Source organism: Citrus sinensis, chromosome 9 (assembly GCF_022201045.2).
Source record: "Citrus sinensis cultivar Valencia sweet orange chromosome 9, DVS_A1.0, whole genome shotgun sequence".
Classification (NCBI taxonomy): Eukaryota; Viridiplantae; Streptophyta; class Magnoliopsida; order Sapindales; family Rutaceae; genus Citrus; species Citrus sinensis.
In genome coordinates, this window is record NC_068564.1 from 23,476,497 (window position 1) to 23,496,198 (window position 19,702).

General features: G+C 34.8%; 1 protein-coding gene and 1 non-coding gene across 2 annotated transcripts; both read left to right on the top strand.

Moving 5' to 3' along the window:
• Window positions 1-8,038: 8,038 nt before the first annotated feature.
• Window positions 8,039-8,142, top strand: LOC127900132 (small nucleolar RNA R71). The gene has a single exon (XR_008052153.1). It is a non-coding gene; the product is annotated as a small nucleolar RNA R71 (small nucleolar RNA).
• Window positions 8,143-17,704: 9,562 nt separating this feature from the next.
• LOC102611907 (NAC transcription factor 56) lies at window positions 17,705-19,702 on the top strand. Its single transcript, XM_006464644.4, has 3 exons — window positions 17,705-18,057; window positions 18,139-18,446; window positions 18,527-19,702. Exons 1-3 carry the CDS (start codon window positions 17,871-17,873, stop codon window positions 19,178-19,180), a joined length of 1,149 nt encoding a protein of 382 aa, XP_006464707.1. The 5' UTR covers window positions 17,705-17,870; the 3' UTR covers window positions 19,181-19,702.

Consider the following 19,702-nt stretch of genomic DNA (forward strand, 5'->3'; position numbering starts at 1 on the left):
CATAACTTCACTGAACAAAATAATTATTTACATTTTCTCAAACATAAATAGGTGATGGAACTTATAAGATATCGGGTAATACTCCAAATCGGAGTGGGTCAAGATGATAAGTTGACAAAGAAAAGGTTTTTTTTTTTTTTTAAAGGCTCAAAAGGGTTAACTATGGATATTAAATAAAAGGGATGGCTTGAAAGGCTCAAACGGATCAAAGATGGCCTCTCCATCGTCTTTTAGGGCTCTAAATAATCTTCCATATCTACTAGTTAGATGGGCCTCCAAATGTAGCAACACACTCTTTTTTCTTTTTTTTTTCTCTTTTTTTTTATTTTACAATTTTTTTTTAAGGGTTAACTCAAAAGTAATTTAGAGATCGTGTATAAAATAATAAACTGCTAAGCTGTATAAAGAGTGGGCAAAAGGGTTATTCTCCAAGAAAAATAATAGGCTCAAAAACTCACTTGGTACTTATTATGACATGTTCATTCCTTCAAGCAACTCACATTTGTCTCCGACATCAACATGTAAAGTAGCAAACATAGCGTAACATCACTTAAGACCAAAGATAATACAAATACTAAAATTTGAAATTAATCATGTCATCCAATGTTAAAACAAATCACACATTTTTTTTTTTTAAACATCATTCTACCCCCCAACTTATTCTAAACATGAAAGGAAAATATGCATGCAGAAATGTGAAAATGATGTATAAAAACTAATTAGAAAAGTTACACGTAAAATGATAGAAAACGAAAATGATTTTTTTTTTTTTAAAAGAAGATGCGTTTCTAGAGGAACTACACTCCATATTCAGCCATCTTCGACTCAAAAGTTGGAAAATGTATATTTATAGAGGAGAAATTAAAGAAGAAAAATAAACATAAACACATAATAAAGAAAAAGAAAATGTCTGAATTTTTTTTTTTTTGAATTTTTTTTTTCAAACAATGAAGATGCGTTTCTAGAGTAACTACACTCCATATTCAGCCATCTTCAACACAAAAAGTTAGCAACAGTTAGTTTCTACAACAAAAAATTAGTAAAAACTTAACCAAAATTTCACAATTGTCGACTATTCCCTCCCCCCAACCAGAACGAAACATTGTCCTCAATGTTTGAAATGAAAGAAGTAGAGTTTAGAAGACATCACCTGGGTGGTGCAACACAGAAGAAAATATTTACAGGCGGAGAGTTAAATCTAATTTGTACTTCTTACTGCGGCTACTGTTACCATCATTATTTGGACGCTCCAACACAAAGGTCCAGGGGTCTGGCTCCGGTTTATACGCTTGTAACAGATCAAGTAGCTCATTAGCAGTGTGAGCACAAATAAAGAGTTTTTTCACATTAGCGGGAATGAAATAGTTTTTTTATTGCATGGTTAAGAAATGCGATAAAGCCATCATAAAAGTTATTGACATTTAACAAACCGATGGGTTTTTGGTGGATGTGCAGATGGGCCCAAGATGCTAGCGTGATAAGTGCCTCTAGTGTTGCAAGATCTCCTGGAAGGAAAATAAAAGCATCAGCATGATTAAGCATTTCAGTTATTCTTTCTTGCATACCTGAGACGACTAACTCTTCTCCAGTTGATGAGTCAGACGAACTGCCCAATGGTTTTAAGACTCTTGGGATGATGCCTAACACTTGACTTCCTCTGATAAAAGCTGCTTCTGAGACCATTTTTGATAACCCTCGATTACCTCCTCCATACACCAAGTGTAATTTTCTCGCTGCTATGCTTCGACCAAGATCTATGGCTGCCTCAACGAACTCTTTATGTTTGCCATAGGTAAATCCAGAAAGCACACAAATGTTCTTGAATTGTCTATTGGGAGTAGCTGCCATTGTGATACTTCTCGAAAACAATTTGTGAGTGCTTGACAAAAAAGAAATCACATTTAAGAGTCTTGGTGATAGTGGGTCATGGTTGTGTATGAGGTAATATGTCAGTGTCAAATAACGCGTAAAGCACGTGGCTCGCAAGTCAAAAAGAAAACAGTAAAAAGGAAAAAGCAAACAGTAATAAAATTATTAAAGACAATAATGCAAACAATAAGACAATAGTGAAATAAAATAACAATAAAGTAAAAGGATATTTACAGGTAGTTGCGACTGTGGCTCACATCTTCCTCTGGTTTTACGTCCAGAAACGGCTTGAACGCCCTCTATGGGTCGAGGATAGGCTTCCTATCCAGTTTTCTTATAAACTGGCAAACAGGGTCGTTTATAGTCAGATTCCCGAGACTATATCGTGCATGCTCTTTCTGGAATAACGGCCATAACTGGAGAATCGCTCCTTGCACATATCCACTGGGATGCGTTTCAAGAGACAAAAGGATATCATCCAATGACTCCTTATTCAAGCCATCCCTAATGAATTGAATCTTATCTTCCCTGTTATCAGACACCATTCCTAAAGAACATGGGTTTTTATTGCAACTCATTCTGGCACACTTATGACAAGCAACAGAAATTCTTCGAGCTCGTCGTTTTCTTGCATAATTTCCTTTACCACAACCAGGCATGTATGCAATAAATTTTGGAGGTAACTCACCTGCCGATCGTACTTTAGCCTCGATTAACCAACGGATGTCAGCAGGTATGTTATTCCTCATGAGTAATCGCATGCGTTCGGACCGAGCTTTATAGATCGTAAGGAGGGCATTCTGAGGAAGTGAAGGGAATCGCTTGTGAAGCTTCGCTAGAATCTCGTTTCTGTCCATACCTTCGCCTCAGAATATCAGTTATTATGGGAAACTGAAGTAACCGACTTGATTGTCACGGAGTACCGTTATCCGCCATTTCACCGGGGTAACAAACTAAAGCACACAAACAGAAAAACAAATTAAAACACACAAAGAAAATTAAAATCGTCCTCTTATTGAATTTACCTCAAGCTCCAACTGGATGTCGTAAACACTTCTCTCAATGTCTCTGAGTTGGCTTTCTAAACCCTCAACATAGGCTACTAACTCTGGTGGTTGTAGAGCCCAAATGCGTTGTGTTTTACAAAATTGAATCTGCCTTTTGAGATGAGTTTTGACACGTTGAAGTGGTTTAAGAATGTTCAGGAGGAACGGTCTAAGTATGAGACTCATGATTAACAATGATAAGAGAAAACTTAATAGTAAAATAAACACACTTATGCAAAAACAATTTCAATTAGCAAAAGAATAATATAAAGAACGAAAACAAAATCAAATCAACGAAAAGAAAGAAAAAAAATCAATTCAAATCTGGTGGGTCACTCAAATTTATTTCGGTGTCTTCTCCACGTGGTTGGTATTCTAGATATGGCTTTAATCTTTGACCATTAACTTTAAACGTGACACCGTTCTTTGGGTCCTTAATTTCAATTGCCCCATGTGGAAAAACAGTATGAACAATAAAGGGACCAGACCAACGAGAGCGTAACTTACCTGGGAATAGGTGCAAGCGAGAATTGAATAAAAGCACTTTCTGACCTGGAGTGAACGATTTTCTCATAACGTGCTTGTCATGGAAGACTTTCATTCGTTGCTTGTAAATCTTGGCATTTTCGTATGCATCATTGCGAATTTCTTCAAGTTCTGCCAGTTGTAATCTTCTTTCTGAGTTGGCTTGCTGCATGTCAAAATTGAATTTCTTGATGGCCCAATACGCACGATTCTCGAGTTCCACAGGTAGGTGGCAAGCTTTTCCATACACTAGCCTGTAGGGTGACATCCCAATCGGGGTCTTGAAAGCCGTTCTATATGCCCATAATGCATCATCAAGTCTTAATGACCAATCTTTCCTGTCTGGCCTCACCGTTTTTTCTAATATGTGCTTTATTTCTCGATTGGATATCTCAACTTGGCCACTGGTTTGCGGATGATACGGGGTCGCCACTTTGTGTGTGATTGAATACTTTGTCAAAAGAGCTTTGAATGCTTTGTTACAAAAGTGGGCACCACCATCACTGATTATCGCTCGAGGGAATCCAAAGCGCGAGACAATGTTGCTTTTCAAAAATCCTATCACCACCTTGTGATCATTGGTCCTACATGGAATAGCTTCTACCCATTTTGATACATAGTCAACAGCAACCAATATGTATTGATGACCAAAAGACGGGGGAAAAGGTCCCATGAAGTCGATACCCCATACGTCAAAAATCTCAACCACTAAAATTGGATTTAGTGGCATCATGTTCCTTCGCGTAATGCTCCCCATTCGTTGACACCTATCACATGAAGAACAAAAAGTGTAAGCGTCTCGAAATAGTGTTGGCCAATAGAAACCACATTGTAAAACTTTAGTCGCTGTTTTCTTAGCACTGAAATGGCCTCCACAAGCTTGTTCATGGCAGAATGAAAGGATATTCTGAATTTCATTTTCTGGGACACATCGTCTAACAATTTGGTCTGCACAATACTTGAACAAATACGGGTCATCCCAAAAGAAATTCTTTATTTCCGCAAAGAATTTGATCTTGTCTTGCTTGGTCCAATGCTCTGGAAGTTTACCTGTAACAAGATAATTAACTATATCAGCATACCAAGGTAATACTTCCACACTCATTAATTGTTCATCTGGAAATGACTCATTTAATGGTAATTGTTCTATTATTGTGTCAAAATGGAGACGAGAGAGATGGTCCGCCACAACATTTTCTGACCCTTTCTTATCTTTGAATTCCAAGTCAAATTCCTGCAAAAGTAACACCCAACGAATTAGTCTAGCTTTTGCATCTTTCTTTGTGAGAAGATATTTAAGAGCAGCATGATCTGTGAACACAATTATTTTACAACCAATGAGATAAGATCGAAATTTTTCTAATGCAAACACTACTGCTAGCATTTCTTTTTCAGTAGTTGAATAGTTCAACTGTGCATCATTTAATGTCATACTAGCATAGTAAATAACATGGGGAATTCGATCAACTCTTTGTCCTAATACTGCTCCTACTGCATAATCAGATGCATCACACATGAGCTCAAATGGTAATTTCCAGTTCGGGGCCTGAATGATGGGTGATGATGTCAACAACTGTTTTAATTTTTCAAACGCCATAAGACATGAATCATTAAAGATAAAAGGTACATCCTTAGCAAGTAAATTGCATAAGGGTCTAGAAACTTTGCTAAAATCTTTAATGAAACGTCTATAGAAACCAGCATGCCCAAGGAAAGATCTTACTTCTCTGACTGTTTTGGGTGGAGGAAGATTAGAAATGAGATCCACCTTGGCTTTGTCAACCTCAATACCTTTACTCGAAATGATGTGACCGAGAACAATACTTTGTTTTACCATAAAATGGCATTTCTCCCAATTTAAGACCAAGTTCTTCTCGATACATCTCTGCAGAACTAGTGTTAGATGATGTAAACATTGATCAAATGAATCACCAAAGACAGAAAAGTCATCCATAAAGACTTCAAGAAATCGTTCAACCATATCAGAAAAAATGCTTAGCATGCATCGTTGAAATGTAGCAGGTGCATTACATAATCCAAATGGCATTCTCCTATATGCAAATGTGCCAAAAGGGCAAGTGAAAGTAGTTTTCTCTTGATCTTTTGGTGCTATGGGAATCTGATTATATCCTGAGTAGCCATCTAGAAAGCAATAAAATTCATGGCCTGCTAATCTATCAAGCATTTGATCAATAAATGGTAAAGGAAAATGGTCTTTACGTGTGACAGAATTCAACTTTCTATAATCAATGCATACACGCCATCCTGTAGTTACTCTAGTGGGTATCAATTCATTATCAGCATTCGTAACTACTGTGACTCCTGACTTTTTGGGGACAACTTGTACAGGACTGACCCATGAACTATCAGAAATTGGATAAATGATACCTGCATCTAATAGCTTAAGGACTTCAGTTCTAACAACTTCTTTCATGTTAGGATTTAACCGACGTTGCATCTCCCTAGTAGTTTTAGCATTTTCATCAAGGTGAATGTAATGCATGCAGTCTACTGGGTTTATACCTTTAATGTCTGCTATGGTCCATCCTAATGCCCCTTTGTGCTCTTTCAAAACATCCAACAACTTACCTTTTTGTTCGTCATTGAGGGATGCTGAGATGATTACCGGTAGAGTACTTTCTTCTCCCAAAAACGCATATTCCAAAGTGTTGGGCAATGGTTTGAGCTCGAGTTTCGGTGGTGATTCTGATGATGGAATGAGTTGCTTCTCTGATGGTGCTAGTTGCTCAACTCTTGATTTCCATTTATTAGTGTCCATGGATGGTGTTGAGTCAAGCAGGGCGTTGACCTCATCGACTGATCTGTCAATATCAAAATCCAAACCAAAGTGAGTTAAACATGTTTGTAAAGGATCATCACTAAGGTTTGAAAGAAAAGTGTCATCAACTAATGCTTCGATTAAATCCACATCAACAATTCCATCATCTGCACTGTGAGGTTGTTTGGCAATGTTGAAGATGTTCAGCTCCATAGTCATGTTGCCGAAGGACAACTGCATATTTCCAGTTCTACATTGAATGTGAGCATCCGCAGTTGCCAAGAAAGGTCGGCCTAGAATAATGGGGATGTGCTTCCTTGAATCCTGTATTGGTTGAGTGTCAATTACAATGAAGTCAACAGGAAAATAAAATTTGTCTACCTGGATAAGCACGTCCTCCACAATACCACGAGGTATTTTTGTGGACCGATCTGCAAGTTGTAACACCACTGGAGTTGGGTGTAATTCTCCCAGTCCAAGTTTCACAAACACTGAATAAGGTAACAGATTTACACTAGCTCCTAAATCCAACAAAGCATTCTCAATTGTGTGGTTCCCTATACTACATGAGATAGTGGGGGAGCCTGGGTCTTTGCATTTTAAAGGAATTTTATGTTGGAGTATAGAACTAACGTTTTCTGTTAAAAATGCCTTCTTTTGAACATGCATATTTCTCTTTTTAGTACAAAGGTCTTTAAGAAACTTGGCATAAGATGGAACTTGTTTAATAGCATCAAGCAAAGGGATGTTAACACTTACCTGTTTGAAGATTTCAAGAATCTCACCTGTGGATTTTCCCTTTTTTCCTTTAGCTAACCTCTGAGGAAATGGAGCTTTCGGAACATATTCTCGTGGGTTAGTTTCTTCTTTCTCCTCCGGTGATGAGTCCTCAACATTCACAGGTACAATTTGATTTTCTTTTGTCACCGGCATCTCCACTTTGTTGTCGACTTCCTTTCCTTTTCGCAAGGTCATTACTGCTTTGACCTCTCCATGTTGCTGTGGTGAACTAGTACTTGCTTCATGTACTCCTTTAGGATTAGGCACTGGTTGACTTGGAAATTTACCTTTCTCAACAGTCATTGCCAAGGTCTGAACTGAAGAAGCAAGTTGTCCTACCATCTTCTCGAGGCTTGAAACTGATTGGGCTTGTGAGTTGAAGCCCGCTCTCAACTCATTTCGTAGTCCATCAATGGTGCGATTCTGTTGCTCAATCGTAGAGTGAGTAAGATTCTTGAAATTCTGGAATGAATCCTCCCATGGTCTGGGTTGAGAGTAATTCTGATTCTGATTGTATGGTCTGAATGGTGGCTGAGAGGCTTGAGGATTTTGTGGAATTGGTTGCATTGGTGGAGCTGGAGCTGCTGGTCCATTCTGTTGGAATCCTTGAGACCATGAAAAATTAGGGTGGTCTCTCCATCCAGGGTTATATGTGTTGGAGTATGGGTTGTAATTTGATGGCTTTCTCATTACACCTATGGCATTGGCTTGATCTGAGTATGAGTCATGGTCATGTGGTTCTGTTGATTTAGCAATCGATAATGATGCTATTTGTCGAGCAAGACCTTCAACCATCTCCTTGACTTCTTTGATTCCCGAAGTTGACTCGCCAATGTGAACCTCATTCACTCCTTTAATCCTTCTAGTATTCCTGAGTGATCGACTTCGTTGTTGGGAATTATCCGCTTGTCGCTGGAAGAATTCCCAAATTTCTGATGCACTTTTTGACATTAGCTCTCCTCCACTTGTTGCCATTAGCCATTCTTGCACATTTGGTAGTAATCCCTCCAAAAAGTATTGACATTGGTGCCATTTTTCGTACCCATGATGTGGACACTTCAAGAGTAGCCCATTAAATCGCTCCCATGTTTCAAAAAATTGCTCGTCCTCTCTCTGGGTAAACTCCGAGATTTCCCTGCGAATAGCATTGGTTTTATGCACTGGAAAATATTTATTTAAAAATTTTGTAACCATTTGTTCCCATGATGAAATGCTATTGGCAGGTAAAGTATTTAACCATGAACGAGCTCTATCCTTTAAAGAAAATGGGAATAATCTGAGTTTAACATCATCGTCTGAAAAATTTTCATATTTAAAAGTTTGACAAATGGCATGAAAATCATTCAGATGATTATATGGATCCTCATTTTCTAAGCCATAAAATGTGGGGAGACAATTTAGCACACTAGGTTTTAATTCAAAACTCCTAGCAGCTACATTTGGGTATCTTATGCATGATGTGCTCAAATTAGCTAAGGGACTAAAATAGTCCTTAAATGGCCTCTCCTGTGGTGCTTGTAAATCCATTTTATTTTTAACGTGTTTGTGTGTGCGAAGTGTTTTTTCTAATTCAAGGTCTATAGGTTCAAGATTAGGTAATAATGACCTACGACCATGCATACAAAACAAATAAAATAAAAATAAAGATGCAAACAAAACAAAAAATAAAGATGGGAACAAAACAAATAAAAATAAAGAAGAGGGAGAAATTACGATACTAACCTTATTGCGCTATTACAACCTTTCTATAAAAATACACAAAAATAAATACGTGAAAGAAATTAACTAAAAATTAAATTAATAAGATAAACAAAAAAAAAATTACAAAGAAAAATAAATGGAAAATTAAATTACAAAATTTTAAAGAAGAGAAAAAGAAAAGAAATACTAACCTTTAAATGTATATTCACTTTTTTTTTCTTTTTTTTAATAATAATAAAAAAAATACAAGAAAACAAATAAAAGAAATTATTCACAAAAATTAATTCTATGAATTAAAATTACTTACCTCCCCGGCAACGGCGCCAAAAACTTGTTGTGCAAATTTTAATGTACTCGCAAGCGCACGAATCTATTGTAGTATAGATCAATGGTGTTGAGTGTCGATCCCACGAGGAGGTGGATTTTAATTGTGTATCGAATTAATTTTGTAAATGAGTGGTTGGATTTATGGTGGAAATGATTTGGAATATGTTAAGACTTAAATTAAAATGGCGAGAATAAATTCTAAAATTGGAATTGCAATGGAGAGAATAAATTGAAGAGAATTATATTGAAATGACGTACTTGGGTATCTGGATCCGTATCAACATGCATCATGGGCTAAATAATCCGTATTAATGCCAATTAAATCATGAGGGGGGAATCCACACCTCATGAACCACGCTCTAATCAATATGGTGCTAAGGGCTTATCGTGCCAAATAATAATAACCTTGTACTAGGGGGCCGGTGAAACCAAGGCGGTACTAGACAAGAATATTATTATTTGTCGACGAGAAGTCAAAACATCCACAAAAACTAGAGGGGAAGAGAAAATAAATTTACCAAATTAAGCCCATGACACATGTTGAGACTTCACCTTCAACCCAAGCTCGAACGGAAATTAGCTACTCATAATTGAACTAGGGGCAAAATGGAAATTTATTAAAATACGAAGAAAATACAAGATGGAGAGGGAATTACAGAAAATGGATCCCAAAAATGGATTCAGAGATATCAAATTAGGGGGGGGGGAGGCCCCCTTTTTATAGATACATGGAGTAAATCATGGCCATCGGATTAAAAACAGTTTGGACGCTCAGGATTGCGCCACGTCATCAGTCAACAGTCCACGGTTTGACCACGCGGATGAACAGTAACACGGTTTGACCCGACTTTGAACAGTAACGCGGTTTGACCCGGATGAACAGTAACGCGGTTTGGTTGAAAATAATCCTGTGTGATGCATGCACCGTACACGAGATTTTTCGTCCACTGATATGCTGCCACGTCACCATCAACAGTACATAAGAATTTTAGTCCAACAGGATCGTGACACCTCATCAGTCAATGCCACATCATCGGTCAATGCCACGTCATCATCCGTCTATGTGAACAGTGTCGTGAACAGTAACGTATACAGTACCGTACACGTGAATAGTACCGTACATGTGAATAGTGCCATTTTTCCTTTTATGCTCCTCCTAAGGTTTTCGACCGTCCTGAGTTCAAAAGTGATGTCCGTTTTGCCGTCTGATCTCTCCTTTATTGTGAAATGACTATAATGCCCCTAAAATACATAAAATACTTAATTAAAATAAAACACATGTAATTAAATCACAAGAAGGTTAAATATATAAAAGTAAGGGTTGTTAGTAAGACTTAAAATGTAAAATGACGGTTTTCTCCTTTATAAATATGCATTTTCTAACACTCAACAGTTCTCATTATTCTTACTTCAGAAACAATTTATCGTAGAAACAGACAATTCTCAAGTAAGTTCACTTATTAGCAGAATTTTGCCAAATGAACCCCAATACAGAAGACTACATAGATGGCAAGCTTATTTATCCTATTATAATTTTAAAATTATACATATAAAAGGAACTAATAATTTCCTTGCAGATTTCTTAAGCAGGAACATAGAATTCGGAGCATGAATGCAGAAGTAAATAAAACCATGTCTGTGATAAACACAGAAATACAAAGGCTCAAAGCCGAGGCATCTGACATGCTCGATGCCATAAATTACATGAAAGAAGCCGCAGAGGCTCATGAGAAGGGAATACATTTGTTAGAGTCATACATAAACGACCTAACAAAAGGGCTTTCAATAGACACTAGCCCAATAAAAATAGGAAGCAGTAGTGGACCACTCCCATAACAGGAACCAATCTCTGACCCATCTTCCAGCCAAACCATATCCATAGAAATTGAATCACCAAAAGCAACTTCTTCAAAAAAAGTTTATCAAAATAAACAATACTCCCTCAGAAGAAGAAGCGAAACCTTCTCCTCTAAATCCAAAAGAAGAATAATATAAACAGTTTTCTACGTGGGTATATTCTACTTGTTCCCACAACAATACCATTTTTAAAGCCTCAGGAAAAAATATATACCCCAGAATGATAGTCATAAAAGGAGCAGATCCTCTCCTTGTTGGGAAAATAGCAAAATACAGATATCTAGATTTAATATATCGAGGCACAGACTTAAGAGAAATAGCCAGTTTAGATGAGCTATTAGTCAAAGAAGTCTCTAAATTTGCCCAAAAAATGTCCATATACCTAAAATTCTACACCATTAACCTAGAATACCATCAGAATATTGAATACCAAGCATTTTATATGATTTCAGTAGGACAGATCACAAAAAATTTTCAATTGGAAGTAGGAACTGAATACACAAATGTTCCTTAAATAACCAGAGCATGGATCAGAACCCGTAGGGCTCGGGGAATAAAAGCAATATGGAGCATTGCCAAAGACCTTTATAAAAGAAATTATAAAACAATTATATGTTTTCAAAATTACATCCTTGTAACTTCAGAAGATAGTCATACACCCTCAAACATCCTTTTAGAATTTATCAACGAAATAAGCACCATGAGATTCCCAAGCAGCAGTGAAACCCTACAACAATCTTGTCAGCTTATGAAAATAAAGATGCCCGATAGATAAAGGCTCGTGGCAAACAAGATAAGAAGAAAGATGCTCGACAGATAAAGGCTCGTGGAAAACAAGATAAAAAGGAGATGCCCGACAGATAAAAGCTCGTGGCAGACAAAAAGAAGGGACGCATGGCTGGCAACAGAGAAAAGAGAACCGGTATTAAACACTTTGAAATTATGAAAATGATGTAAGCAATAACGTTAATGTAGTAAATTATGTAAGCAATGACGTCATAGACCAATAATGTAAACCTTTTCTCATATAAATAAGAAAAAGAAAAAGAAAGAGAGGCAGAGCTCGCAGATGTTCCACATAATTCTCAAAACCTCTCAATGAAGAATCACTAAACACTTCTTTGCTCAAAATCCTAAATCAAAACATCATCGATCTAAAACAAAACCATCATAGAAAAAGAAGAGGAACCTAAAACTATCTAACACTTCTTTAACAAAACGATCGAAATCCACACAGTAAAGCCATCTGAGTCCACAGATCCCGCTGAGGCAGGAGACCGTTAAGGGAACAGGACAACTAGGCTGCAGGTCACTGGAAGGAGATCGGGAGGGAAAGAAGAAAAGATAATTTAGGTAATAATACTCAACTTTTATCTCTTGGTGGAAGTTGTTGATGGAGAGATTTATGGAGAAAGAGCAAACACTCAATCAGAAACAAATCTTTAATTACTTTTTATAACATGAATCACAGATTTTATTTAGGAGAATCTAAAGAATACATGATAAATCCAACTACAAAAATAACATATAATGAATACATGATGATAATAGATTTTAATTTAGGATCATTTAAACAGAGCTCGTATCTGTTCAGTAAACGGGAGCTTGTTAGAACAGAAGATTTATTAGCAGTAGACTCACTTAAATTACCCCAAGAAATAAAAAGCAAAATTATAAACGACATCGAAATAGATAACCTAAAACATAATATAATTATGTTAACAATAGAAGAAGGATTAGATATAGCAAAAGCCTATTTAGAACAAAAAATTTATAAAGCTGAACCTTCATATATCTATGATTCTGATAACGAAGAATTTGAAATATAACTTGAATATAAAAAGTATATAGGCTGGAAACCTCTTCGGGTTGCGGGCTACTGGTCCAAAGTGCTATCTTAATAGCTGTAGCTAGAGGTATAACAACGCCACGTACTTTTTATCCTTAATAAAAGACTGAAGATGATAAATAATTCTCTATGTGTGTAGACATACATTAATCTGTTAATTTATGTATATTTAACAATAAAATCAGTATATATTTAATCATATTTTCTTAATCAATTGGTGTTATGTAATTTTCGATTTATTTTTTTAATTTCATTATAAGTTATGATTTATTTTATCATAATTCTGTTTTAATCTGCTTTTATTTCTTATTTTTTTTTGTTTTTTTTTTGTAATTTGTTTTAATCTGTTTTATAAAGCAAAGGCAAAAAGTGCTGTCAGAGCCATAACCATGGATCCTATAGAGGGAATAGTTAATAGTTAATATATACTAAAGGTATATAATAAAGAAGAAATAAAAAATTTAATAAAAGCGTTAAAGCCTGATAAAAATAACATAAGAAATATAGAGCTTGAATTAACCGAGGAACTCAGAGAAAGATTTATAGACACAACAGGTGGTGAAATTTTAATAGAAAAGAAAATGAAATTTATAGACAAACTTATAAACTTTCTAATATATTGGTATAAAACAGAGACATTATGAATCAGCAGGCTGTTAATACAATACAAGGATTAATAAGCTATACTGATCATTTACTTTTAGGATGGAAAAATACAGTAAATGCATATATAAATTTGATAAACCAGAAAATAGATTTGTTAGAAGATGAAAGGATATGATTGATAAATTTAGGACCAAATATCTATTCTGAATTTATGGATTTATATGAATTTGATAATCATTTATTGTTACTTAAGGAAATAAATAAAACTCTAGAAAGAATAAAAAATAGATGTATAAGAGATGGAAGAAGACAAATGCATCCATAACTAAAAAATTTAGAAATAGAAGAAATTAAAAGGATCTATATGAAATTAGCCAAGAATAATAAAGCAAAAGCCGTAAGATACATGTAACTTAGGCGTTCCCATTATATATATATGCCAAACATCTCGCTCCCAACACAAAAGATTTTACCATCTTAACTAGATGGTACCTACTTCTAGCTTATCAACTTTATTTAGCCTATCAACTTTAACTAGTCCTAAAGCGTGATGTAATTGTATTATATGGTTAGCGTATTTTAGATTGTTAAGATTTTTTTAATATTATTACTGGGTTCTTACCTTTAGTTAAGTTTTGAGTTCAATTTTTCATCTAACACGATATTATATGCAATATCTGATCAAGTTTCATCTCTTATACATGCAAACCCTTTTTCAAGTTTTATTTATGTCTTCACTTTTCTTATCTTATATATTGAGTACGTCTCAAGTTTTAGTGCACATTTCACGTGAAATCTATAAAAACTTATTTTTAATAGTATTAGTAAATTCTTACCTATCAACCCAAGTTTTTAGATCAAATGACTCTAAAATGTTCCTTAAAAAAATATTTTGGCGCATAGTCTTAATCATTTCAGCCACTAGAATCATTCATCTGATGATTCAATGCATGAACAATATCAAACTTAATTGATTCCTCCCAATTCTTTCAAACAATTCGTCCAGAAAGAGACATCCTAGCTAGTTAATTTAATTATCTCTCACTGTCTACATAAGGTCAGACCAACCTTGTTGGAGATTAGTTTGAAATGATGTCAACGCATTAGTATAGTCATTTCATGCCATATGGATTCAATGGAGCGATTGGCTTAGTCTTGTGTAATAGTAGGAGCCTCTCTTTTCCCATTTATGCCTCTGAAGAGAGAGAGAGAGAGAGGAAAAAAATATATTTATATCAAAGGTCAAGTACATGATGATGATGGGGATGAGTAGATCTGCTTCAACTGAATCATTCCGTAAATTGAAAGCCACAGTCTCAACAAGGTCATTCTTATTTGCTAAATTTTCTCTTTCATTATTACAGTTGCTTGATTTTTATTCGAATACGTACGTACATCCCTCCAACCCAAAATTTTCTCATTGATTAATTGGATCAGTTCTTTTACGTCAAAGTCCAATTCGGTGGTTGAGATCAATCAAAGATGTACTACAAACAAAGATCAGGTGAGCCATTCATGCCCAATTAAAACTATTAAGAAAAAATAGAAATTGAAAGAAAAAAAAAATTAATTAAAGGGAGGCTGAGGAGTTGAGGTTGAGATATATATATTGGTGACATGATATGGATGTGTGGGGCATGAACATGATGATAAGAAAATGGACTAACGAGAAGTGACAAAAATTGGGACCCTTCGGTCGATGATGCAAGAAGCATCAAGACCCCACAAAGCATAGGTCTCTCCATCAACATTTTGGCCACGTCCAACGGTTGTTTGTTGGGTCATTTGATCAATTTGAATGATCATTCTCTTCTATGACCATCTATCACTACTCAAAGCACCTTGAGACTTGGTGGTCATTAAAAGGCAAACCCACTTGAGACTTGAGCCCTTCGTTCACCCAACAAAGCATCCCAACACCAATTATTTGTTTTGCTATGCAAATTGCCTTTAATATCTCGCTCCGTGCAGAAATTTTAGAATACATTAAAATTATTATATTATTTATATAACAAGTAAATTATATTATGATATGTGCATATTTATTTTGGAAAACCACCATAAAATAGTAGTTATATTAAATTCAATTACACATGACATACATAAATTAGTTGATTGTATTTAGTTGATTGTATTACCTTCAATGTATTTTTAAATTTCTTATATATGGTCAACTGAGGGAGCATTTCAAAATCTTTTGTGACGGTTAAAATTCTTTCATTAATTATATAATTGTTTTCTTTTTTTTTTAATACATATGAAGATATTAAGAAAAAAAAGTTTCAAATAAGTTTAACTAATGTTTAAAATAAAAAAAGAAAAAAGTGTAATATTTGCACATGAAATTTCACATATAATTGGAAAAAACAAATAAAATAGGCGGATAAGAAAAGTCAAAATTAATCAAGTAAATGAGTTTGACTTGCAGTGATTCTTTTTTTTCTTTTTTCTGTGTGTATCTTTAGCGAATTTGTGCAATTTTATTTGAAATTTTTTGTGTAAATATAATTACAAAATGCAACCTAATTTTGGATGCGCTTCTTTTAGATAAATTTTATGGCTTTGACTACTATACTGTAGGGGTACCATACTCCAAAGTCTATACACATCAAACGATTAGATTTTGTTGATTTTTTTACCATCTAACTTGAGATGAAATCCTGAAGTATCATAGTCACATCTAAATTTTAGGAAATGTAAAATCTCCCTTTCCATTGTGAAGAATATAATAGTTCTATTAAAAATGATTTCTACATAGTAATGTTGAATAGGGCTTTTAAGTAACTAAATTTCATTAATTATATTAATAAACAAGGTCCAGCTAACATGCACCTGCTGCATGGTACCCCTAATTTTGTCCATATATGAGTTGCCCATTAGATTTAACTCAAAAATTATTTCAACGGCATGGATTTATTCTCTTTGGTTTTTAGCATTCACATCCTTATTGTTTTTCAAAAAAGCAAAATAGTCAAAGGTTTGATATATAATTTTGGATTATTCTTAAATTTTATATTTTGATCAATTGATTTAATTTACTATTAAAATTAATGACAGTATAAGGGCAATAACTTGAAAAAATTTTAACATAAAATCTTTTTTTATTTTTTGAAAATAATATAATATCAATTTAATCTATAATAAATAATTTAAATATATAATAAATTTATCAATAATTATCAACATAATAGATTTTATATTGTTTCTAAAAATATATTAATTTATCAATAATATTAAATAATTTTTAGAAACAATATAAAATTTATTTAATCAATAATAAATAATATAAATATATAATTAAATTTTAATTTATCAATAATAATATGATCAAATGACAATGTTAAAAAATTTCATAATAATCAACTATGGTTTAGCATTCAAATATAAATAATAGAAATATACTCTTAAGTGTAAATGGTAGAAATCTATTGGACTTATATGTTCAAATTTCAAAACTTCTAATTGCTTCACTTTTCTGCAAACAAGAGGGACTGCAAAGTAATTTACCAAAAACAAGGGTATCGTGTACTCGGGGCACCGTAGCTTCGTCCTAATAAACAAATCAATTTGAATTACAGAATAAGATCCATCTGAACTGTACTGAGTTTTTAAAGATCTATTGCCATGTGTCTTTTAGTGGTAGTGTATGAGTAATATTTAACTTCTTTTATTTTTTTATTTATTAACTACTAATCAATAATTAAATTATTTATTCAGGACATGATCAGATCAAAAGAGAATCTTGATCCCTGAATTACACTATTAATTAGACATACATTAAGGAGAATTTATATGCAATAGAAAGTTAGAAGTTAAGATTTGATAGTGAGATGCTACGCAACAAAAGCAAGACAAGCCAAGAGCACTTCTAGTCTATCACTGGTTGATCGATTTTCGGTCTCCAAAATGACCTTTTTTTTTCTTTTTTTAAATGATGGTTGGCTTTTTGGATCGGTGGGATTTGCATAACAAAAGCATGACATCTGATAGCGTAAAGCTTGTTCCCACCCCACACTTATCCTTCTGATAATATCTTTTTGTAACCTTGTGTGCTTTGTGGTGCCCACCACTGTCCCCACTGACGTGTCACCCTCTCATTTCTTTCGGAATTACACGTGTCGTCTTCTAAACGGCACCACGGGCCGTCAAAGCTCCCCTCACCTCCATTTCACTCGTTCCTTATGCTAAACACTGCATGAATTTGTCAAGCTTTGCATGGGGATACAACATTTTTAATTACTAATTAACCCTTATTTCCATTACGTGTCGACACAACATTGGTCAATAAACAAAACAGACCTTTTACATTATCGCACTAAATTCCACCCTGCCACCACATATCCTATAAGCCTTTTAATTTATTCTCTTTTCTCATTTTAAAAGAATGGCCATGGCTCCTATATGCAATCTTTGAACAAACCTCTATTAAAAAAAAAATATCAATAGATTCTTCTATTACTGAAGATATATTTTGATTATAAAACCCTCACTAAGATCTTGGGTTAATTGCAGCTAGCTAGCATTAATATATATGGAGAGTGCAGACTCATCGACGGGCGGCTCACCTCAGCCGAACCTGCCCCCGGGGTTCCGGTTCCATCCCACAGATGAAGAGCTGGTGGTTCACTACCTCAAGAAGAAAGCAAGCTCAGCTCCTCTCCCAGTTTCAATTATTGCGGAAGTTGATTTGTACAAGTTTGATCCATGGGAGCTTCCAGGTAATTAACCTATTTATATGCTGTTACTAATTAGTAGTAATAAATAAAATAATCATGGGTTTCAATTAATATTATATTCAGCTAAGGCAACATTTGGAGAGCAAGAATGGTACTTCTTTAGCCCTAGGGACAGGAAGTATCCGAACGGGGCGAGGCCAAACAGAGCAGCAACTTCAGGATATTGGAAGGCTACCGGAACAGATAAGCCAGTGATGAGTTCAGGGAGTAATCAAAAAGTTGGTGTGAAAAAAGCACTTGTATTCTATGGAGGCAAGCCTCCTAAAGGTATCAAGACCAATTGGATCATGCATGAATATCGCCTTACCGATAACAAAGTCAGTAACAAGCCCCCTGGTTGTGATTTGGGCAACAAAAAGAACTCCCTGAGGGTAAATTTTTATTCCTATTACATGTATGTTTAATATTATGGAAAATTGGTTAAAGGGTTTTTTGATTTCTGTTATGGTAGCTTGATGACTGGGTGCTATGTCGAATATACAAAAAAAACAACTTGCATAGGCCATTAATGGATCATGATAAAGATGATTCGATGGATGATATGCTTGGAGTACACATACCGCCTTCGCTGATGATTAGTAGCCAGCAACAGAATACAAATTTGAAGCTGCATATGCCGACAAGGGGAGCAAATTTAAATAGTTTTGGAGCTTTGTTAGTTAATGAACCAAATTTTTTTGAAGGGTTAACGAGTCATGATGGTATTAACAACAACAGCAGCAACAACAACAATGGATCCATTTCATCTCATCATCATCATCAGTTTGCTGCCTCAAGCTCATCAAAACTACAGGTTCAAGCAATGGATTCTCTTAAGAGAACACTGCCATCTAGTAGTTGGACTGATCATGAGGATGTGCCAAGTGGCGGCGCATTGGTGAACAAGAGATTTCATGGGGAAAATAATGTTAATGATGATCAAAGCATCGAGGGGAGAACTGACCATCATGGAAATGGTTCATCATCAATTGCCACTCTGCTTAGCCAGCTTCCACAGACGCCGCCACCTCCTTCAATACACCAACAAGCAATATTGGGGTCTCTTGGAGATGGGATTTTTCGGCAGCCTTATCATCAACTTCCGGGAATGAATTGGTACTCTTAGTTGGTCAATTTCTAGAAGTTGATATCTTATATATACATAATTTTTTTTTCATGAGTAAACAAAAAATCAAAAAAAAAAAAAAGAAAAAGAAAAAGAAAAAAAATATATATACATGTTGATTCATACATTAAAGGCAATTAGCTTGTTTGGATATGGAGCGTATTGAGATTTTGGTTGATATAAGCGAAGATAAACTATTAGGGACTCATTAGATTAATCATTGCCTCAAGTTCCAATAAGTGTAACAAGATAGAGCCGGTTTTAAATGAGGTCATGTATAATATATAAAAATTTTAGATAATCAAGTTATATATATTTGCAATTTGCTTATGTAGAGATATGTAAACATGTATAATCATGATATATAAGAGAGGTATATGGTCTTATTTGGCATTAGGATACCAGTCTAAAGACATTTTATAGCAATTAAATCTCCGCTGTAGAGAAGTACTTTTTTATTATTGATACTGTAACACATTTTTAAGAATAAATGTTGCTAATATATAGTTTGCTTTTCACGTC